This window comes from Sapajus apella, unplaced genomic scaffold, assembly GCF_009761245.1.
Source record: "Sapajus apella isolate SASKATOON/1434 unplaced genomic scaffold, GSC_monkey_1.0 scaffold162, whole genome shotgun sequence".
Lineage (NCBI taxonomy): Eukaryota > Metazoa > Chordata > Mammalia > Primates > Cebidae > Sapajus > Sapajus apella.
In genome coordinates, this window is record NW_022437102.1 from 2076053 (window position 1) to 2100946 (window position 24894).

The window sequence follows — 24894 nt, forward strand, 5'->3', positions numbered from 1 at the left end:
TTTCATAAATCAGGCCATTATCAGAAGACAGAGTACCGCTTAAAAAAAAAAACAAAAAACAGAAACCCCTTATAAAAATTATCTGCCTACACTATGTTCTCTGGTAATTCTGAAATGTCCAAGTAACATTGTGAATCTGTTCTGAATATTTATTACATATCTTTCTGTAATAAAAGTCAAGAACACCATGTAATTTACACTTTTTTTTTAATCTGGTACAGAACATCATCAGGAAACAACCTTCAATCTAGAGGAACACCCAGAGCAGGGAGATTGGCAGCCAACTTATTCCCAAGGCCAACCTTGTCACAGAGGAACCTTTGGATCATAGCACTCCTACAGCTATAAATATATCTATTAAAAGGCTTCTGGGAGTGCAAGTCTCACCACCACAATCAGAAAATAACACTAGAGATCAGCACCCCAAGGAGTTGACATCTGTAGTTTAGAAACAAAAACAAATGGAGCTCGAGAAATGTGATTACAAATCAGTCACATGAACGAAAGCCGGCCATCAGCTGGCCGACCCCTGCTGGGTCTAAAGGGAAATCTGTCATTGGGGCTGCCTCGCCCTGGCAAGATGGGGTTAGGTCCTGGAAGTGGGCCAATTGGATCAAATCGTGGTCTGAGTGGAGGAAACTGGCTGGGTGTTTCCCCAGGCCCAGGGATGAGTGAATTGATTGGGTCTCCAACATACGGAAGTATTGGTCTTTGGTCATATTCACCCCCGATAATTCCCGGAGGAAGGAGGGAGCTAGGAAATGGCCTAGGGTGCAAAGGGTTGGGATAGAATGGAATGGGGTGAGGTGGCGATGGCAGAAGCAACACAAACCGCCCTCTTGAGGATTCTTTTCTTTGTATGTGCCTCTTCCTGTACAGCTGCAGAAAAAAGAAAATAAAAGAACAAGGTAAGGTCAGTGATCTGCATGTTTCCCTATAGTTCTAATTTGCTTTGATGGTAAAGATCTATAGGCACAACCCAGAGATATTATGGATTTAGTCCCAAACCAATGCAATAAAGTGAGTCACACAAATTTTTTGGTTTCCCAGTGCATATGAAAGCTATGTTTACACTATACTAAGCATGCAAAAGGATTATATCTAAAAAGACAATGTACATACCTTAATTTAAAAATACTTTATTGATAAAAAATGCTAACAATCACCTGAGCCTTCAGCAAGTTGTAATCTTTTTTGCTAGTAGAGGGTCTTGCCTCCATGCCCATTGCTGCTGACTGATCAGGGTGCTGGTTGCTAAAGGCTGAAGTGGCTGTGGCAATTTCTTAAAATAAGACAACAGTGAAGTTTGCCACGTTGACTGACCCTTCCTTACATGAAAGAGTTCTCTGTACATGCGATGCTGTTGGATCGCATATCACCCACAGTAAAATTTTCAAAATCAGAGTCAACTTTCTCAAACCCTGCCTCTGTTTTGTCAACTAAATTTATGTAATATTTGAAATCCTTTGTTGTCCAGGAATAGATTCCATTTCAAAAAACCACTGATAAAGAAAATGTGGTAATATATACACCATGGAATACTACTCAGCCATAACAAGGAATGAAACAACGTCTTTTGCAGCAACTTGGATGGATCTGGAGGCCATTTTTTTTTTTTTTTTTTTTATTTTTTTTTTTTCTTTGAGACAAAGTTTCGCTCTTGTTACCAAGGCTGGAGTGCAATGGCGCGATCTCGGCTCACCACAACCTCCACCTCCTGGGTTCAGGCAATTCTCCTGCCTCAGCCTCCTGAGTAGCTGGGATTACAGGCACGCACCACCATGCCCAGCTAATTTTTTGTATTTTTAGTAGAGACGGGGTTTCACCATGTTGACCAGGATGGTCTTGATCTCTTGACCTCGTGATCCACCCGCCTCGGCCTCCCAAAGTGCTGGGATTACAGACTTGAGCCACCGCGCCCGGCCGAGGCCATTATTTTAAGTAAAGAAACTCAGAACTGGAAAATCGAATCTTGTATGTTCTCACTTATATGTGGGAGCTAAGCTATGAGGATGCAAAGACATAAGAATGATATAATGGACTTTGGGGACTTAAGGAGAAAGGCTGGGAGGGAGGTAAGGGCTAAACGACTACATATTGGATACAGTGTACACTGCTTGGGTGACGGGGGCACTAAAATCTCAGAAATCACCACTAAAGGACTTACCCATGTAACAGAAAACCACCTTAACCCAAAAAATATTGACATTTTTTTTTAAAAAGAAACCACTTTCTCTGTTCATCCATAAGAAGCAAGTTCTCATCCATTCAAGTTTGATTATGGGATTGCAGCAATTCAGTCCCATTTTCAGGCTCCACTTCTAATTCTAGCTCTCTTGCTAGTTCCATCACATTTGCACTTCCTCCATTGAGGTCTTGAACCCCTCAAAGTCATCCATGACGACTGGAATCAACTTCCAAACTCCTGTTAATGTTGATATTTTGATCTCTTCCCATGAATCCTGAATATGCTTAATGACATCTAGAAGGGTAAATCCTTTCCAAAATGTTTTCAATTTCCTTTGTCCAGATCCATCACCTCTGACAACATCATTGTCTATGGCAACTACGGCCTTACAAAATGTATTTTTTTTTTTTCTTTTTTTTTTGGGACGGAGTTTCGCTCTTGTTACCCAGGCTGGAGTGCAATGGCGCGATCTCGACTCACTGCAACCTCCGCCTCCTGGGTTCAGGCAATTCTCTTGCCTCAGCTTCCTGAGTAGCTGGGACTACAGGCACGCGCCACCATGCCCAGCTAATGTTTTGTATTTTTAGTAGAGAGGGGGTTTCACCATGTCTCTTGACCTTGTGATCCACCCGCCTCGGCCTCCCAAAGTGCTAGGATTACAGGCTTGAGCCACCGCGCCCAGCCGTATTTCTTAAAAAGATTTCAAAGTCAAAATTATTCCGTGACCCATGAGCTTCCGAATGCAGTTGTGTTTGCTGACATGAAAATGTTAATCTCCTTGTACATCTCCATCGGAGCTCTGAGATGACTGGCTGCATTGTCAATGAGCAGTAGTATTTTAAAAGGAATATTTTTTATAAGCAGTAGGCCTCAATAGTGGACTTGAAATATTCAGCAAATGCCATAAATGATGTACTGTCATCCAGGCTTTGTGGTTCCATTTACAGAGCAAAGGCAGAGATTTAGCATAATTCTTAAGGGCCCTAGGAATGGTCAATGAGCACTGGCTTCAAAAATCACCAACTGCATTAGCCCCTAACAAGAGTCAGCCTGTCCTTTGAAGCTGGCACTGACTCCTTCTCTCTAGCTATGAAGTAGATGGCATCTTCTTCCAATAGAAAGCTGTTTCATCTACACTGAAAGATTCTATTGTTTAGTCCAGCCACCTTCATCAGTGATTTTAGCTACATCTTCTGGATAACTTGCAGCAGCTTCTCCATCAGCACTTGCTGCTCCACCTTGCAGTTTTTGTTATGGAGACATTAGAATAGTACCTCATGAAACAATATAATTTATTCTTTTCATAAGGTACTATTCTAACTAGCTGTGCTAACAGATGATGACTACTCCAGCACAAAGACAACCCATTTAAATTTTGTTGCAACAGAAGAATGTTTCATAATAAGTAAAGATGAAAATCATTGTGTTAACATTTTTCCATGTAAGAAAATAAGAACTGGGTCTAAAAAAGTTGAAAACGTTTTCATTTACTGAAATTTTACAATCAATTAAATGAAAACAGATTTCATTACATCATATAAAAGTGAAAATACACCCTTAATATATTAATTAACTAGTCATTTCTGTGTTACGGACATTAGCCTTACTATTTAAAAATACGTACTTCTTTCCAATCTGTGTCCTGAACTCTGACAGTACTGTCTAGAAAGGAAAAACAAAAAATAAGGATTTTAAAACACTTCATTCATCCAGCATTAAACAATGGATTTTGTTTTTCTCCTAAAAAAAGTGAAACTTACCCATTAAGCATAAGAAAAAAAAAACACTCATCATTTATATAACACACACTATATCATTTGTACGTTCTCATCTAAATTCAAACCCTTCATTGATGGTTAAGGGTGACCATCAGTGTTCTGTGCCACATGGTAATTCAGTCCAGTGATTCCTCAGGGACTATGGAGGAACATGTGGCTACTCTCTTCCTGCATTAACTGGTCCTGGTCCTACACTATATCTTCTCCCCTAATTTCATCTAGGTGTGTCACCTACTTGTAGTCCAATGTCTCATGTTACACCAAACTGGGTAACAGCCTCTGAGTTTCTGTATTACAGCCCAGCTTCATTACTGGAGGTCAAACTGACTTAGGCTTCCATCCATATTCCAGTCAGACTATTTTCTCCCAACCATGTTCTGAATGACTTGGCTATCAGAAGCATGACCATAACTGAGTATTTTTTAATGTACTTATTTACTGGAAATATGTGAAATGAGGAAAGAGAAGCCCATTCGACTTTAAGCATACAAAAGAGTTTGGATAAAAGATGCTCATATCTTCTCTACAAGTTATTACATTAGCATGGAATAAGATTTATAAAAGCTCTAGCCTCATAACAGTATATCTATAGAAAAATTCATTATAAAATCTGAACAGCTTATAAATGAACTTGTGGATCACAATCTGGAAATTAGAGAATGATTGTGCTTTAATCCTAAATTTGAATATACAAGTGAAAGGGTATTTCTTCCTTTTATGAGTATTTATATCATACCCTGCTTTTTGTCAGTCCTTCCATATACATCAGTCATTCTGTCTTCTCTTTTTGACTATAATTTATTTTTAATTCTTTTTTTTGAGTTTGAGAGCAGCCTGGGCAACACTGCAAGACCTTGTCTGCACTAAAAATAAGCAAACAAACAAAAAAGTTAGCCAGGTAAGGGGGCGCATGCCTATGGTCTCAGCTACTCAGGAGGCTAAGGAGGGAGGATCACTTGAGCCCAAGAGTTGGAGGTTACAGTGAGCTATGTTTGTGCCACTGCACTCCAGCCTGGGCAACAGAACTAGACCCTGTCTCAAAAAATAAAATAAAATAATTATTTTTTGAGATGATGCTTTCTTGCTGCCAACTTTAACAAAATAACATTTTATACTTCAAATTCAGGGACATAAATAAAGCAGAAAGAGGACCTCAGGAATCAAAGAAGAGGAAAAGGAACAAACCAGGTCATTTACACTTCTTATATTTTGAAATTTTAAAAGAAAAAAATTTTTAGCAATCTAAATGACTCTACATGATATTCTTTTGTTGTTGTTGTTGTTAATGGGAGGTACCTACCCACCAGATTTTTATAGTTACTAAGGTGGTATATGTTAACATCACATATAGCATTATCATTCAAAAATTTTTATATAAACCACATAAAAATTTTACATTGCAACACTATATACACCTACCTCTACATAATTGAAATAAAAGTTTACTCCTACTTTATAAATAGGCATGCTATTTATAAAATAAATACAGATTTTTCCATTGTGGGTTTTGTTTTTTTGTAATATGACCCATTAAATGGATTTCATGACTCATCCCAGGGTCAAATAATCTTAAAACACTAATATGTAGTAAAATGGTGGTGGCAGAAAAAAAATTCCACAGTCAGGTTTTTGGTCTTGTAGCAGGAAATCCTGACGCACAAGTTCTACCATCATCACTGCCACAGTGATTACCAGGTCACCATAATGTGACCATACAGAAATAAAGCTGCCATAGCAACATGGCACAGGTCAACAAAACTCCCTTGACTTACACACTGGTCTCAACTGTGAAAGTAATCCAGAAATGCCAGCTCATTTCTAAGTCAGATACTGAGTATCGTCTCTAGAGAGAAAATAAGCCAGTTTTACTTCAATTTTTCTATCCTGAAATCACTCATTAGACTATTCTTCTTAGTCTAATGAGCGATTTGTCTTGTGCAAAACACAAAAATGAGAGAGTTTTGGGGACACAGGCAAAGGTATATGAAGCTTAGAGTCTCTTTAAAGCTATTTATTATAATCATTTGCAACAGAAAAATCCTATAACTAAAAACTTTTGGTAAGCAGAGCAATTAAGACAATGAAAAGAAAAAGCCCTTTCTTGTGAGTATGCCATTATGGAAATCACCTCGAAAATCACGAAGATATAAAAACCTCCACAGGAGTGGGTCATTTGAAGCAGTAAAGAGGTCACGACAAACTGCAGACAAAGACAGGATGGAACGAACATCCAAAAGTCGGAAGATCCGTAGTTTCAGTTCCAGTGGGAGGACGACCAAACCAAATACATCTGGTAGGTTCAGTGCTAAAAAGAAAAAAAGAGAAGTAACAGGTATTACTGAGTAAAGAACATCTGGCTTTCTCTACATAGTCAACAAAGTTGCCACCTGTTCCTTTCTAAAGAGGCAAAAAATTAGATGGTACCCTTAACTATCCCCAAGTATGCATCATCTACAACAAATTTTTTAACCCCAGCTTGACTGTAATTACTACTAACTCATACAACTCTAGGCCCTTATTCATTTTATGTTTTAGTAGGAAGACAAATGCTTTTTAATATAAACCAAATAATTATGACAATTGCTAAATACTAGCCAATGGCCTCTTCTGTCTCAAACAAGATTCAATGCAACAAAATTTCTCTATTCAACTACTGAAAATGAATGATTCATTGGCTTTTGTAACTGGTTCCCTGCCAGTCATTAACTGTATGCCTTTGGACAAGTTATTTAAACTCTAACTTAATTTCATCTGTAAATGGATTAATATTACATCCCACCTAATTCAATGAGTTGTATGAGAAGTAAATGTATTAATACATATTAAGTGCTTAGAACAATGTTTGGTACACCATGCATAAGCACTCAAGTGTTAGCAATTATTATTATCTGAAGCCTAGCAGGCTAAAAAGAGATAAATCAGAAACAAAGCCAAGAAAGAAAAAGAAAAATAGTATGTTCTAAGTCAAATAAAAATTATGTTTTGGTTATTAGCACCTTCAAAATATTTGTGGTACTATTCTCCACTAGCAAAGATAATCAAAATCCAACAAAGACATATCTACATGTGTTTTTCAATTCACTTTACTCCCTTTCCCTCATCACCAACTAAAGGGAAGACTACTGTAATAACAGACATGCCACCATTCAACTTGACACCAAAAATATTACTTATTTCTCTACATACAGAGAGCAAATAAAAGCCACATATCTGTTCATATAAGTCAGAAACTACCTGCTAGTCGAAGATTTGCGGTAGATCGTATTATAGCTCTCAATCACTTCCTACACATAATTATACTTCCCCACCCCACTACCATAACGCGTGGCCACTTTTGTCTTACTTTTTCCAGTGAAATGTGAGTGGAGGTGACATACATTTCTGAGCAAAAGCACTGAACCAACCAACACATAACTGGGCTACTGGTACTCTTTTCCTTCTACCACAAGAGGAGCATGTCCTGGATAAAGACAACCCTTCAGCCAAAGCAAACCAACACACAACGTGTACATGAGTGAGAAATAAATTTCACTGTAAGTCATTGAGATTTTAATTTTTTTTTTTTACTGCAACACAAGTAAAAGAAAGCTAATACAAGGATCTTGAGTTAATTGTAAACCCTACTAAATTATGATTTTGTCATGTACAATAAAATTTACTTTAAAGTCATTAGCAGTAAATAAGAATGCATGTGAAATATCCAACAAAGTGCCGGCATAGAGCCTCCAATAAATGATTTTTAAAAAGAAAAAAACCTTAGATCCAATTACAGACCATACATATTCCTACCCAACATAAAAGACTTTATTAAAAATACTTCATTGTAACAGTCCATAAACTTTTAATTTAGCAGTATTTAATGTCCTTTCTCCCTTCCATTTCCTTATGTGTGTATATATATATGAAAAAATACATATATAGAGAGAGAGAGAAAGAGAGAGAGCATGCATCTATTATGTTCCTGACCCCATGCTAGACCACAAGAATACAAAAGTAAGACATATTACCTACCCTCAAGGTATTCCCAACCTTAGGTGGAAAAAAATCATATAAACAATTATAGTACATGGAAAAAAGACTACAATAAAAATATGTGCAAAATGGTATGGAGATACAAAGAGAAAGTAAATAGCATTTAAGGAATTAATATTAAACTCAGTCTTAAAAGAGGAACATTTTGCTAGGAGGAGAAAAGAGGGCAGTCAGATGTCATGCTCACCAAGAATACTAAGTATGCTTACTATTCTTTATAGCCATTTGAACTGTGACAATGTTTCATCTCTTACCTTGTCGGGTAAAAGCCAGAAGAGGATATACCAGCTGGTCTTTAAAGAGGCGGGAGAGCTTCTGAAGATCTTTGTATATCTTGGCTACATTTTCCCCTAGAATATTTTTTAATGAAAAATCAAAGCCCAAAATCAAGCAGAAAAAACTGTCCTCTATTTCTGCCAAACCCAATCAACATGGTAAATAAATATTCAAAAATAATTCATAAAGATTAGCATGTACCAAATTCTCTCCTAGGAGAAATATGGTACAAGACTCTGATAAAACTGAATCTTAGATATAAAAGCTAAAAATTCCATGATATCAAATTAGTAAGCTGTGCCCAACCCTCTATAGCTCATAGACCACAATTGTATACAAAAACTATTGTGTGAGATTCATACATACAATTAAGATTTCCTGAATAGCTATTAATCTGTTCTGGGCACTGAGGATACAGTGAGGAACTGCTCCTGTAATGCATAGATCCTGATAAATTAATAGCATTTATCACATGATATGTGTCAGCACCTGTGTCAAGCATTTTTCAAGCTTTCAACATCAGAAGTTCTTTCCTAAGTAATTACTATCTCCATTTTAAAAACAGATCACGGTACAGAGAGCCTGTCCAAAGCCCCATGGTAAGTGTCAGAACAGTGCACAAACACAAGTCTGTGTGGCTCAAAAGCCCTCATTTTTAGTCACCACACTGCTACTCAAAGTGTGGCCAACAGATCACCAGAATTGACAATACCTTTAACTGTTTGGAATTATTGAATCTCAGGCCTCAGCACACCTACTAAATCAGAACCTGTAGTTTAATAAGATCCTCAGGTGACTCACATGTACATTAAAGTATGGAAGCTTTACTACCAAATTGCAGCTGAGGTTCCCACTTGTTTTGCTACTTACCAAGTGTACAGCCTTGGACAAATAACCTGCCCCTCTGATTCTCATCTTTTTGCTCAACTATTTCAAGGAGATACCATCACTACACCAAATAAGTGTTGTTATAATTTAAAGCTCCACAAGCAGTGCCTAGTGTATCAGTAGACAATTTAGGCTTGCTCCTTCCCCATTCCACATTTATGTATTTCACTATCTATAACAAATAAAACACTCAGTATTATGGAATTGATAAGGAGGAGAGATATGCAGCTGAAGTCTAAATCTTTGTCGTGTGACTTGTAATCTTGAGTTGAAATTTGCTGTCAAGATACCATTTTTTTAAATCAATCTGGCTCAAGGGCTTTTTTCAAGTGTGAAAACTGATTTTCTTTAAATGAATTTTTTCCTTCAGCAACCTGGCATATAACTATTTAATTAGGAACTTATGAATAAAAGGATGCTATAAGGTGCTATAAGCCACAGTAAAAAAAATCATTAAAATGACCTGCCAAATGAGCAGCATATTCCTACCCAACATAAAAGACTTTATTAAAAACACTTCATTGTAACAGTCCATAAACTTGTAATTTAGCAGTATTTAACATCCTCCCTCCCTTCCATTTCCTTTTTCCTTATTTAAGAGAAACCAGATAAAGAATAGCAATCTGAGCTACATTCCTGTAAAGGTTGTTTTAAAAGCCTGGGAGTCAGTCAATCTATTCCAATTCTGTATTTCACCATTTATTAGCTCTATGAACCTTAAGTAACTTAGCCTCCTCTAGACCTATTTCCTGATCTATAAAATAGGCATAAAAACCTCTACTGTTGTACAGTGTAGAGTATTTCTACTCCCCATAACAAGGTCCTCCCTATACGGTGAGAAATGTGGAGTGTCATAGCCAAGGAATTTCAAGTTGTTCTGACCCTAATGATACAAGAGTCTAAACAGATTCATCTGTCCAGTTTATGCATCTTCAAGGGGGCAAAAACTGGTCCTTAAGTGGTTAAAAAACTATTATATTGGTTTATGATCCCTCAAAGGGTCATGATATATAAATAAAAATACACTATATTTATAGTATTAAAATTTCATGAAGGAGAAAGATTGGGGGGAAAAATCTCCAAAGCTTCCTTTGGGAAGTGATAATAAAAACATTGAAAAACTCTGGCCTAGTCTGACATTAAATGTTCAACTTGGCTGGGCACAGTGGCTCACATGTGTAATCCCAGCACTTTGGGAGGCCGAGGTGGGCCGATCACGAGCTCAGGCGTTTGAGACCAGCCTGGCCAACATGGTGAAGCTCCATCTCTACTAAAAATACAAAAAAATAGCCAGGCACGGTGGTGCACACCTATAGTCCCAGCTACTCAGGAGGCTGAGACAGAAGAATCGATTGATCCTGGAAGGCAGAGGTTGCAGTGAGCCAAAATTACACCACTGCACTCCAGCCTGGGAGACAGAGCAAGATTCTGTCTCAAAAAAAAAAAAAAAGAAATGTTCAATTCAGCTAATGTCCAAGTTCTGATTCTATGTCCAACCAGAGACCATTATAAATATGTATTCTGCTGTCTCCTTTTCTTATCAGTTTTAGTTAATATCAGTCAATATCTCAGTGCTGATCTCCCCTAGGAATGAACAAGAATAAGTCTTTAGGTCTTCAAAGCAACAATATCAATCTAGCCAGCCTTTCCTAAAGGACTGCTGTAAATACCATCTTCCCACTGTACCATAACATTCCCAACTGGCTCTTAAAACCCTCCTAAGTTTACTAAGATTAAATGGAATAACATGTAAAGGCACAAGTCCAAAATGAAACAGGCACTTAAAAATGTCAGTTCCGCTTTCCAACTTATCTCTTCTCCTCCAACCACCTATAACTGCCTCTCACAGTTTGGGTTTAACTGAAAAATGATAAAAAGAAAAACCTGTCTTCTTTGCATCTATTAATAATTTTATAGACTTTAGGCAAAACCATACCTAGAATGCAAACTTTTGGTAACATATCAATCGGTATAAAATAGCAATCAAATTTATATAGGTTTAAACAAACATTTTGCTTGCAGCTTTTCCTCCAATAATCTTCAATAATACACTTGACATTGAATTACTTCCATGAAACACAGATCCCTTCCATATTGGTTAAATACAATGCCAGAGAGATCTCCAAAAATTAGTACAGAAACTATGAACTATCATCATAGTGTAACAATTTACTTATATTTTATGAAATAACTTAGTGTTATTTCGTAAAATATAATATGAATTATAATATAATAACTTAGCCTTATTTCATAAAATATAATTCAGCACTCTATGACCCTAAGAGAAACAGGAAAGTCCTCAAATTATAACCAAAACTTTCACATTTTTTAAATCTTTGCATTCTTAAACAGACCACATTGTCTTCAATATGCTTTAATCTCATAGAAATTTTCAGACTTTTCAACATTATCTTTCAGCTTCTTTTCTTGCATGAATTTAACAAAGCTTCACCCCAAAAGTTAAATCATGTTTATATTACCTAGTTTCTCTTTGCAAATAAAAGATTCTGGTAGCAGCTGCAATCTTTTCACACTTCTAATCTCACTGTTGATTTTTAGCGTAGCTGTAAATAAAAGAAGGATGACAAAAAATTTTGTCACTTCATCGATTGCCTTTTTTAGTATGAGCTTGCATTTCCTTGCTCCCAATATACTAAGGACACATTATACAAAACAAACTGTTCTTCGCCTATTTCTTTCTCTCATAGCAAGTTCAAAAGTGTAAACCTGGCATCAGATGAAGTAAAATCACTCTACAACACCACCTTTAAAAACTACAGTAAGCATCTTTATATAAATCCACTAAGTGTTACCAGCAGCAGCTTATTAGTAATTGAAAGATATGCAACAAGGTTAATCAGAGGCAACTAAACACAGTAAAATCATTATTTCTAATGAAGTCACTAAAAACTCCATTTATTTTTTATTTAACCCTTGGCAATGAGTCTTCCCTTGTTCATTAAAAGAATCTTGCTGGTTTTCATAGCATCATCTCTCTTCCAGACCCAAAGGACCAATATTCTTGACATCACCAGAGGGTTCAATTTTACTCATGTATACAAAGACGCACTTCATCTCATTCCGTGAAAGAACCCAGTGATGTGCTTATGCACATGTGACCAAGCAGGATGCCTTGGGTGAAGGAAAGATTTAAAGACACACTGCTCCTTTTCAAAGAATCAATCCTGGAATGGCTGGCTGCCATGCACATCTGCCAGGAGCTGATTTGCCAAGAATAGTAAAGAAACAAAACATCAGAAATTAAGAAATCATCAAGACGTTTAGCAGCTATTCTTTTTACATTAAGTATCCTGAAACTAGTGAATACAGGTTATTATACACATCTTTAAGAAATCAAAACAAAAATTAGAACTTCACATTTACTATCTGGTAACTTCAACCTTGCAAGTTTAATATGATATAGCAAAATGATTATCAGATGAAGGCGGTAGCTGTTGACACTCTGTGTTCAAGAATGCCAAACTAAAAGCTACATTTGCTAATTATGATGAACTGCTGAAGAGACATTGCTAGGTCCTAGTGTCATCAGGCAGTCATGCCCTGACAAATGTGAAGTAACCACCAAAGCTGATAAAGCTAAAGTTTTGAGATTTTTTAAAAATAACATTTCAAAGAATCTTATAACTAAAGAAATAGAAATTTCATAACAGGCCAGGGTAATCTCAGCACTCTGGGAGGCCAAGGCAGGAATATTGCCTGAACCCAGGAGTTCGAGGCCAGCCTGGGCAACAAAGTGAGACTTCATCTCTACAAAAAATAAAAAACAGCCAGGTGTGGTGGCACACACCTGTGGTCCCAGCTACCCAGGAGGCTGAGGAAGATCGCTTGAGCCCAGGACGTCAAGGATACAATGATCCGTGCTGTGGCTACTGCACTCCAGCCTTGGTGACAGAGCGAGACCCTATCTCAAAAAAAAAAAAAAGAAAAAAAAACCCAACAATTAAAAAGAAAAAAGAAATTTCATAAGAGGGAAAATGAGAACTATCCTCCATTTCAAAGATCAAGACAGCACAGGTCAGTAGCTTTCAAAATAGATTTTAGCAGAAAAATTTTTTTTCTAACAGAATCTTACACAGAACTTCAATAAATGAAACAGATTTCCTGCTCAATGTTTAAGTGGTGACAGGGCTTCTACCTAACTTTCAGAAATGAGTAGCTGCAGAACATACTGAAAACCTCTGACCTAAACCTTTGACCTATGCCTTACCAAAGCAACTGGCTTTGCTAAACAAAAAAGATGAGCTATACCGAATAAACAAAACAAAAAATGCAGTCTTCCCAATCTTACCATACTATCTTTCTAACTAAAAGTCTAAAAAACAAACAAAACAGAATAAAAATGAAAGCTACTGCCCATTCAAATGGATCTCCCGTATGTGTAATTATGATAGACCACTAGGAGTTGGTATGAACCAAAGTGGTATCTGAACTAAAATAAAACACAAAGATGGAATGCATTGCTATCCCAGTGAAATTTCTTAATATGAAGAAGGAGAAATAGAAGTTCTTTATACAGAGTGACATTTGTAGGGGGAGGCCCTGGCAAATAAAACGCACACTTACTAAGGCCTCAGTAACATTAACACTGTTGCTGTGCATTGCTAGCCACAGAGAGGCCAACTTGAATAAATGGTGACCCCAGCTCTAGCTCCTCATGTCTCAGTTCAAGACCTTCATTAAAAAAATAAAGCCATCCACAGGCATAAAGAAAGAAAAAATATTCACAAAAGAGTTCATGTGTAATAGGCTCATTTCATTCCTATTATCACACCTCCCCCTAGAGCAAAATATTACAAAGATTAAGACATCAAAAAAATGGATGCCCTAAGAGTGAAGGGCGCTGGCCTAAACAACCCAAAAAACTCATATCCTATAATCTCCCAGAAACATGTTGTCAGTGGTCTAGGAATTAAAGTTGAGAAAGACTCACAACTGTAGCATGATAGCCAATCACTGAAGTGGCTATAAAACATTTGGAAAGAAACGTAAGAATCCATAAACCAGCAACCATAACTATGTTATCCAATTACCATTTACAACAATCAGGTTTCCCAAAGGCACACAGGTGAGAGCAGCAGAGCCGCCCTCGCAGAGAGGATGCAGGTACTGCAGCTTATACACCCCACTCAACTTCCACTTTTCTGGCATGGACATTGCTTTGGCTTCAGTGCCCTGGGGAACGAAATGAAAGGGAAACAAATAATGAAGAAAGGTGTTACTCTCAAAAAGATTAAAAACCGAAAAGACTCCTGACCTGTTTGAAATAATCATTCCACACAGTCCTCTTAATACAATATGTCAAATCATTAATATTGCCAATATATTTTATATTGTAGGATAATTACAATATATTGTATATTATAGGATAATATAACACTTTTAATCAAAATTTTTGTTCAAATAGGTAAAATTGCATCATGTAAACAGGGATTAATTTCTCTCTTCAAAGACTTACTTCTCTGCCTAGCAAAGCCATATGATTATTTAAAACTCCAGCTCAAATATCACTTCCTCTGTAAAGCCTTTTTCAAAGAAAAATTGTTTGCCATTTCCTTTTGCCCCCTAACATTCTATTCATATTTCCATTACACTTCTATTGTATTATTATCTATGTTTATTTATTTATAATTATCTTTTTATTTGTCTCTCCCTCATTTATGTATGGACTCCTTAAGGCCAAGAAATAGCCCAATATTTTTATACCCTAATTCCTGGCTCAGTGCATCCCATGCTGCAGCTGCACACTGATCACCAAATTACTCTAGACCTCTGTAACTTACAACATGGCCCACAGACCGGCAACGTCGGTATTACGCAGGCATGTGCAGAAGTTCATGGTCCATTATACAGTTACTAAATCAGAATCGGCATTTTAATAAGATCCCCGGCAATTGCAAAGCACATTAAAGTTTAAGAAGCTCTAGTCTAAATGTTCTCCTCCATGAATCCCTGGCATCTTATATATGCATATGTCTCTCCCAGAACTTCACCAACACAGTACAGTGCTTTATATATTTGTCTATCTCTGCCACTCTCAGACGACGGGCAACCTGAGGGCAGGAACCATCCACATGTAGGAGCAATGATGTTTGTGTTTTGCTTGCAGTAATTACCTGAGGTGTGTAACCTGACTCCAACATGAGAAGATGTATCAACACTATCAAGGCATCATTGGCATCAGAACAGTCAGCTGATTGATACAAGGTCTCTAATGAATGTGGCACTTGGCCTTCCACCGATTCACTGCAGAGCATGGGTTCTGAGGGATAGAAACCTATGCTCTCTTCCATATCCACAATATCTTGAATTGACTCAGCTTCAAAATTTTGGCTGGGCCCTGACTGAAAAAGGAAAACAAAACAATGAATTCATTAAAAAGACTTATTTTTACACAATATATTTTTGTATTATAAAGTGAACTAATCACTGAAAGTCAAAGTACATCACTGGGTTCAGAAATGGGAGACATTTTAAGTGAGTCCTCATAAATAAATAAGCCTGTGACCTACTCTTCCATCCTGAACTCTTTATCTCCATTAATTCTAGCTGATATGCCAAAAACCTGGAAATCATCCTAGACTCCTCCCTCTACCTAGCTAAACCTAGTCCCAAATCTGATCAGTCTTCAAAGTCCCACTGAAATTAATTCCTAAATACATCTAAAATTTGCCCCTTTCTACTCCATTGGTACTTCACACTCATCATTTATTTCCTGACCTCCAGCCAAAACTTCCCTTGCAAGTATCCCTGCTTCCACTTTATTGTCTTCCAATACATCCCACCCCCTGCTGCCAGAGTTTTCTTGGCAATTAAGAATCTGATCATGTACTATGTTCCAGCTTAAAATTCACCAGTACCCCCCACACACACACAGACAAGAGCATTTCCCTCAATTGTGCCTTAGATGCTCTTAGGAACAAAGGTGGTCCACATGGAATAAATGTGGAAAATGCTATATGCTGCAGCCACCTAACCTCACCCTCCATATTCACAAAATACACTATTAGCATTATAAAAGCACTGAAGAGTCTAATAACAATAATAATAGTGTGTGTATAAGACTTTACCAAAAAACATTATCTTCAGTCCTCAACAGTCAGTATGCTTGTAGCACAATCTCATGAAATGAGATTTTCAGAGGACACTGAGACATACAGGCCTACAAATTAGGCCCAAACTTCTAAATCCCTTTGCATCCAAAGTCCTTCATCACCTGATTGCTGACTCATTTACCAAGTTCACTTTCTGCCAGTGCCTTCTTACTCACTGCAGTATTCTCCACTTCTTCAAAAGAGGTAACACAGACCACAACTCTGTCTTGCAACGGCCTTAATTATTGCGCCTTATCAAACTGTATTGCAATTTTCTGATTACATATCTGCATCCTTCCATGACTGCAAACTTATAAAAAAACAGAATATATGTCACCCATTTTTGTAACCCCAGTAAAGTACTAGCATATTGCAAGTATTCAATAAATGTTTGCTGAACAAATGCTGAAGGATAATACCTTACAATTTCATAATGTCTTTATTTTCAAAATGTTTTCTTATTTGCACATTTTAACAATCCTATAAAATAGGCATGGCAGATATTGCCTTTTTATAGATCCTATAATTGTAAATCAGAAAGATTAAATAACACAATCAAGGTTATTCAGCTAATAAAAATTTGAAATGAACCCAGATCTCCAAACTTGCAGTTCAGGGCTTTCAGATGTAATACATGGCTTCAAAAAAACTAAGTTACCTATATTACATTTGCTCAGAAAGCTTGTTTCCTAGGCATATGCTCAACTCTTAATGCAAAGCACACATTTCTTTTTTTTTAGGCTTTGTATTTCTATTAAAGAAGGGGCAAAGGAAATTAAAATTACACAACATGTGTAAAAGGTTGGAGGAATGTAAGGGAGCTGGAGGTGACAGCTGTTCTTCCAAAATCTCTGAAGACCTAAGCCCTATGACTTATGGAAAAGCTCCACAGTCACTTGTTAAAACCTAGAGGCCAATGACAAGTCACACTACTTAAAAAGGAGGTATGGCACAAAAATATTTCCATGTTTTTTGAGAAAACAGAAATAACTACATTGAAAACCACTTAATATCATGCTGAACTGTGAAACACAGGTTTTGCTTCTTTACCATTACGTCTAACGTTTGGCCATTTACTACTTACTGGCAGTTGTGTGGGACAGAATATATGTGGAAAATGAGTACATGAGAGGGAGATCTCAAAATCCTCTGGTGGGCTTGTCAAACCTTACTCCTACTCCATGAGAACCACTGACGTTCTCTGAGCTATTCTGATATGGATATTTATCAAAATCTTCACATGTATGAAAATGAAAAAAAAAATGGGAGGAGCCCCACACCTCTCTGAACAGATCATTTTGCCATGTGGCATTTACAAAAGACTAAAACAAGTGACTAAGATGCACGAGAGCTAATATTAGGTTCTGATACATGTTACCTGTGCTTCTCATTAAAGACTCAAGAGGTACTAGATGAATTCTCAAATATGATGAAATAAGAAAATTTTATATTTAACTACAAGAGTAAAATTTACCTCCTATGGATTCAAGTTTTACTCATCTATTTTCCTTTTCTAATGCCCCATTCTGCATTAGCAGAGTGTAATGTACTTGAAAGCATTATTTATGAAATCTCAAGCTCAGTTTTCATACTTAAGATTTTCCTATGACCCTGTACAAGTCTTAGAATATAAAGCAATATGGAAAATTTTAGAACTAAAATTAGTAACTTCAGGCAACATTAATTTCTCAAAATTTTCCAAAAGAAAACTGGTAAACTGGTCAGGTTTGCAATCCCAGCAGTTTGGGAGGTCGAAGCAGGTGGATCACCTGAGGTCAGGAGTTTGAGGCCAGCCTAACCAACATGGAGAAACACCATCTCTACTAAAAATACAAAATTAGCCAGGTGTGGTGGTACATGCCTGTAATCCCAGCTAATCAGCAGGCTGAGACAGGAGAATAGCTTGAACTTGGGAGGCGGAGGTTGCGGTGAGCCGAGATCGTGCCACTGCACTCCAGCCTGGGCTATAAGAGTGAAACTATGTCCCCCCCACCAAAAAAAAAAAAGGAAAAGAAAAACTAGTAAACTGTCACATACACTATGAAAAGCTTCATCTTACTCCTAGACAATCTTACAAGTATACAGAAGTAAAAGTAATAGGCCCTACTAAGTTATCCCAGAACAAGTCTATCAGCAAAAAAGACTCAGAAATATAACTTAAATATACAGCAAAATATTCTTACTCCTTCCCCAGTTTGCCTCTATAAGGCAGAAACACACAAATACAATAATAATTTTAAAAATAAATTAAAATCCCATTATCTGGACATAGATAATTTTCACAATTTACCAATTTATTAAAAAGTATTTTTAATATGTCTACACTTAATGCCATGACAGTTACCATGAATACTTATACTCAAAAATGTTTAAGGCCAGCAATTAAGTGAGGTGATAAGCATACATGCCCAAAACAATTAACAAGATGGCACATGTATTGGTATTTAAAAAAAAAAAAAAAAAAAAAAGGTGATCATTTGTACCATTCAAAAAATTAAAAGGTAGGATAAAGGCTGGGCGCAGTGGTTCACACCTGTAATCCCATCACTTTGGGTGGTCAAGGTGGGCAGATCACTTGAGATAGGAGTTTAAGACCAGCCTGAACAACATGGTGAAACCCCATCTCTACCAAAAATACAAAAATTAGCCAGGTATGGTGGTGCCTGTGGTCCCAACTACTTCGGAGGCTGAGATAGGAGAATTGCTTGACCCCAGGAGGATAAGCTTGCAGTGAGCTGAGACCGTACCACTGCACTCCAGCCTGGGTGACAGAGTGAGACCCTGTCTCAAAAAAAAAAAAAAAAAAAAAAGGTGGGAAAAATGATGAGGCATGTATAAGGCAATAAAGATAATCAGATAATCAATACAAAAAAATTAAAGGGGTATGGTTGTCAATGGTTTAGGAAGTTGGGTAGAAATACAGACAAGAGAGGGAAGAAAGGTAATAGTCACAAAAGCAGTCACCAGGTTGTGTGTGCACACACGTATGCAAGCAGGTGAATGTGTTAGCTGGTGGAGGGGACAATGATGGTCTGTTCCGACTGGAGATGACAGTTTAAAGGAGGGAAGAACAGAAACTAGCCCTGAAAAAGTTGGGTGGAGTAACTTTTCAGAAAGCCTTGAGCACAAGTACAGGAGGATGGACATCATTTTCCTCTTCTGTCAAATGACAAGGTTGAACTAGAGATATATGGTCTTTTTCAGTTCAAAATTTAGGAGCACAAGTTTATGAGGTAGAGTTATGAAAGAGACCATGGGAACAACAGAATCAGAACCATGTAGGTAGAAGGCAAACCTAGAAAGTAGACTGAGGAACAGAGCCATTGGAACCTGAAATGGAAAAGCTGACAAAACTTATTAATGGGCTGAATATAAGAAGTCAAAAATCACAGGAAATCAGCAGTGCCACTGACAGAGAAGGGAACATCAGCACACATATTTCCAAATTTATGTTCAACATATAAAGTCTGTTATGACAATTTAAAAATCCAGGTATAAATATCCTGCAAGTCATTTGGAAGTAACTGGACCATGTCTATAGCCTTAATGAGTAGACTAGATCAGAGAAGCAAGGCTGGAATCATGAGCTTAGGAACAATAATAGAAGACAAGGGATAATTGATCTGAAGGACAGTATCTGAACAAACAGGTAGAAACTAGGTACTTTGGGATGCCAGCCCCAAATTGGACAGGTAATTCGCCCTTAAAAAAAGTTATATAAAAATATAGTCTGCAATCTATTGAAGATAACTATCCTGACTGGCACAGAATTCACTATGACTTATCACCTACTCTATTTGATATTTTAGTCTTTAATACCCACCATATTGTCGTCATTCCAGACATCAGACTGGGCTCCCTGTCCTTGGAATGAATCACTCAGTTGTTCATCCTGTATGCTGGTCTGATTGCAGCTAGTGGCCAAAGAGGGTTGGTCATTATTCTGGAGTGAAGAATGCTCTGAATCTGTGGATGAAGGTAAATTAGGTGCTGGAATGGCATCTTCAAGAACCAAACATATCAAGTCCCCAGAAACAATCCCATATGAAGCCAAGGTCTCTTCATCTCCAGTGAGGGCATCCTTGTTGTTCAATGTAATTGCAAATCGGGTATCAGAACTGCCAAGAAAGATGGATAAGCATAGTAAGAGCTACCTACTTCTATTACCTCCAATGACACATCTGAAACATACATACGTGCATAATATGACCTTAGAAGAACTAAGAAATGAAAAGACTAGATCTCACTATGTTGTCCAGGCTGGTATCAAGCTCCTGGCCTCAAGCAATCTCCTGCCTCAGCCTCCTGAGTTGCTGGGATTACAGGCATAAACCACCATGTCCAACTACATTTTAGTTTTGGTTTTTGTTTGTTTTTTAGAGACAGGGACTCACGCTGTTGCCCAGGCTGAAGTGCAGTAACATGATCACAGCTCACGGCAGCTCAAATTCCTGGGCTCAAGCAGTCCACTCACCTCAGTCTCCAGAGGAGCTAGGACTAGAGGACCAAACACCATATCAAGCTTAAAGTTTTGAGAAAATTATCAAAACTATTTATCAATGAAGGGCTAGTTTATAGATTTCTAACAGCTAAAACTCTCTACCTGGCGGATAGGATACAGTAACTCTCTATCATTAATCCATATTTTCCTCGATTCTAAGATGCACATTTTTTATTATGACATCTTTGAAATTAGGATACTTCCTAAAATCAATGACATATCAATTGACAGCATTTTTTCCCTCCTGTTACATAAAACAATATGTGTCTTACAAGTGATAGCAACTAAGATGCAATGAAATACCTTTAAAATACAAATTAGATCCCATTATTCCTTTACTTAAAATCTTCCAATGGCTTCTATTTGGAATCCTTAACATAACTTCCAAAGCCCAGCGTTTGCCCTCTTCCCATTTCTCCTACTGCTCTTGTGCCATCCATCTTCTCTCACTGTTCTCTATTCACATGAGCTTTCCATCCCTTCCAAAAAGCAGATCAACTTCACTGCAGCCTTCCGGCCTCTGCATTTTCTTTTCCAGATCTTCAAATGACTGACTTCTCCTCATCATTCCTGTCTCGGCTCAAATGTCACCTCTTCAGAGACGCCTTTCATTCAGACTCCAGCACTCTCTATTTTGTTATGTTTTGTTTTTACCGTAGCACCACTACTTGAAAACATCGTATTTAGTTGCCTATTATCCGTCTACCCTACCCCTACCACTAGAACTTAAGTTTCATAAGATCAGGGATCTTGTCTGAACAGTTCAAACCACATCTTCAGCACTGGCAAATAAAGAATTTGTGAAATAAATGCAACCACCAAATATTAGTTGGGAAGATCAAAATGAGGGTGAAATCAGGGATGTCTATTCAATATCCTTACAGGACAGTTTACTTACATTGGTTCCAAAATACCAGATCCATATATTCATAATCACAAAAAGTTGGAGGAGTGTATGTATATGACTGAGTATAAATTTGTCCCTCTTACTGATGACAAGCTAAATTCATCCTTCTACTGATGATCAGTTATGATGCCTTTTAGTGGAACATAGCACAAACCCAAAAGCCCACTGCTAAACAAGCTCAGAATTCAAATAAGCCTGAAGCAACAAACTCCCATTCTTTCTGCACCACGATTATTTGACATTAGATAAATACAATGTTTTTCATCACATAGTGAGGGATAATTAACAAAACATTATAAAACATTTTAAAAGATATGTACACTTGGCAATGCTAATTTCATTAATTTTTTGAGAGGTTAACAAAAGATGAAGTCCTTTAAAAATTATGTTGTTTACTTATTCTCACAAAGCTGCATTTTGAAAAGTGCTCCAAATAATTCATGTTTTTATTTCACTCATACATATATTTTTTCTTACTAATTGAAGTGTCTTTGGGAGAGAAATTAAAATTAGTGAAATAGAAGCCATTCCTGTTTGTTAGGAAACAAGCAGTCCTGTTTCTGTTTTCAAAATGCTTTGATAAGCAAAAAGTTGAAAATCTGCCACTAGCCCACAAAAACACCATCCCAACTTTGGCAGCAAAAGGAAAAACACCTCAAATGAACTATGTGTTTATGGGTCATTTGTCACAGCAAAAGGTTGCTTTTTTAAACAGCATCTAGTACAATGTACAGTCAAATATCTGTTTGCAGAAAAGGTCATGGTCTGCTTAATAAATATACCAGCTTTTCCTCCCACTTTAGAAAAAGGGAAAAGCTATTTCCAAAGAAATATGTAGTTTTCCAGGGTTCTATCTCTGAAATTGGGGAGTTAAGAGGAGTATTTAATTCCAGGAAATGAAATTCTAGAAACTCCAGGCGTTTTAAAAGTATTTCATGGCTGCTCTACCTGTGGAGTAGCCATTCTTTTCTTCCTTTACTTTCTAAATAAACTTGCTTTCACTTTTCTCTTAAAAAACAAAAATGAAACAAAAGTATTTCATGACAATCCTAGATCCACTTGCTCAATAAATATATTTTTAAAATAATATCATATGAACATATTTTAAAACTGCTCATTTAGTAGAAGATGAGCATACTTTCAGAAAAATGAGTTTACTTTCACAAGCTGATGCTTAAATTCTTTCCAGGTAAGCAGCCTCAACTGTAAAAACAAATCTGAAAGAGAAACCAACTTGCCCCTTTGGGCAAACAGTCATATTGAGTTTCACATACTTTCAAGACTGCCTAATTTAAAAATTATAATATATATATACACCTTTAAAAGACAAGTTAATTTTGAAGATTTATTCAATCTTCTACTGGTAATCTACTGGTAATGATGCCACTATGTAAAACACACAGGTTTAACAAGAAGAAATAACAGTAGGCATGTCACTTACTACAATGTTTAAAAGGAGTTATGTCGGTATCTTATTTGAGATTTTTGTTTTGTTTGTTTTTTAATCTGGAAGAAAACAGGCTTACTTTCAACCTAGTAATGTCTTAACCTGAAAAATGAAAGGGTGAGAAGTTCGGAATAACGGCCTCATATTACGCAATCCCTAAAAATAAGGTGAAAACGGGGGAACATCTTTTTCATTTTTCCTCAGCACACTCAAGTTTCAACTTCACAAGCTCAGTATTTGAAGAAGATCACTCTTACACTGCTGCTTTACTCCCAAATTATTGTCCCCCCAAAACAATATCTTTTGGGGAAACAAAGCACCTTATCTGGAGTCCCATAAACAAATAACCGAATACGATCCTTTCTCAACTTTATGCCCCCAAACTGCAAGCTCTCAAGATCAACGTTTTCTTCAGTTTTAACAAAAAGCAACATTTCGCCCAGGAAAATCAAATGGTCTGAAACACGACTACACGCTGTACTTTCTAAAACTTTTCAGCCGCTAAGTCCAAGCATTCACCGCAGTGCCTGGTGCACGAACCGCTCTAACAGAGTCCTAAAATTGCTGCCGATTCACAGCAGCGATATAAGCTGCCTCGAATGGAGGGCAGATTTTTAACTTGCAGCAGTTTCCAAACTTTTTCATTTAAATACTCCAACAGCTGAAGAAATTAACTCGGACCCCTGACAGTCCAGAAAGGTTTAACCTAAGCCAAGCTCATCAATTCCAACTTGAAATTTAACCAGTTGTGGGAACTGTGAGTTTCCTCTTCTCCCTGGTTTCGTTTACTGCAAAACCAGAAGCCATGACTCACCAAGCAGGGGACCAGAGCCCCCAAGAGGCTGGGCCATGTTCTCCAGGAGCCGAACCTCCGACCACCACCTGCGCGTCCAGTCGCCGGCAGCCTACGGCTCCGCGACGCTCGGGAGAGCCCGGGCCTCACGTGATGGCCCCGGGGCGTCCCCGTACCTAGCCTAGCGCCCGGCCACGCCCGCGCCTGCAGCCCACAGATGACTTCAAGCCGCCCGGCACCCCCCTCCCCCGAGCACTCCCCACTCCCCAGCGGCCGCTCCGCCCCGGCCCCCGCCTACCTGTAGCCCCAGGTGGGCAGCAAGGCCAGGCTCAGGTGCGTGCGCAGCTGCCCCAGCGTCGGCTCCGCCTCGGGTACCTCCAGCGGCTGGGTCCGCTTCTCAAGCCGTACCCGCAGCCTCATGACGGCGGCGGGATCCGCGAGGAGCCTGGACCCAGAGGCGGCGAGGGGGACAGCGTGGGGGCCGAGCTGCTCCCGCTTCAAACGGCTGCGACCCCGAAGTGGCGACTACGGAGCTGAGGGATTGCTGCGGCGAAAAGGGGAAAGAGCCCCACCACGGTGGCCGCCCTGCCGGCCGGTCTCTGGAATGTGAGCACCCGCCCCTCTCCTGAGGGCGCCCCCTGGAGCCGACCCCGAGAGCCGGCGGCAGGCGGGCGGCTTACAGGAGCCTGGCCGCGGGGCTTGGAGGGGTGGGAAATTGACCGATCGATGACTCGGCGCGCAACGGCGCTACCTTAGAGCACTGGCATAGTGCGCAGGCGCCGAGATGCGGCAGTGCGCTGGCGTCCCAGCTCTTCCGCCGCGGTGGCTGAGACTTCCTGAACTTGCTAACGTGGGACAACCGTGGTGCTGACAGGGATGCTGCAGACAATACAGTCGTCACTCCCCGGGACCTAGTGTCACGCCATTTCTTCCGCGGCCTCCAGCTCCAGCGGCATCTTCTCTGAGAAGCCT

General features: G+C 38.4%; 1 protein-coding gene across 2 annotated transcripts; it reads right to left on the reverse strand.

The window, feature by feature from the left end:
• Positions 1-190: 190 nt before the first annotated feature.
• Positions 191-24650, reverse strand: FBXO7 (F-box protein 7). Of its 2 annotated transcripts, none has more exons than XM_032266918.1 (9): positions 24221-24650; positions 20098-20392; positions 15297-15524; positions 14214-14355; positions 11643-11726; positions 8253-8348; positions 6095-6271; positions 3813-3850; positions 191-879 (listed from the first exon to the last, which is right to left on the reverse strand). In XM_032266918.1, the coding sequence occupies exons 1-9, from the start codon at positions 24340-24342 to the stop codon at positions 493-495; spliced, it is 1569 nt and encodes a 522-aa protein (XP_032122809.1). In that variant the 5' UTR covers positions 24343-24650; the 3' UTR covers positions 191-492. The 2 variants fall into 2 exon arrangements, with proteins under 2 accessions (XP_032122809.1, XP_032122810.1); XM_032266919.1 differs by lacking the exon at positions 24221-24650 and adding an exon at positions 23944-24099 and having other exon boundaries at positions 20098-20240.
• Positions 24651-24894: the final 244 nt, after the last annotated feature.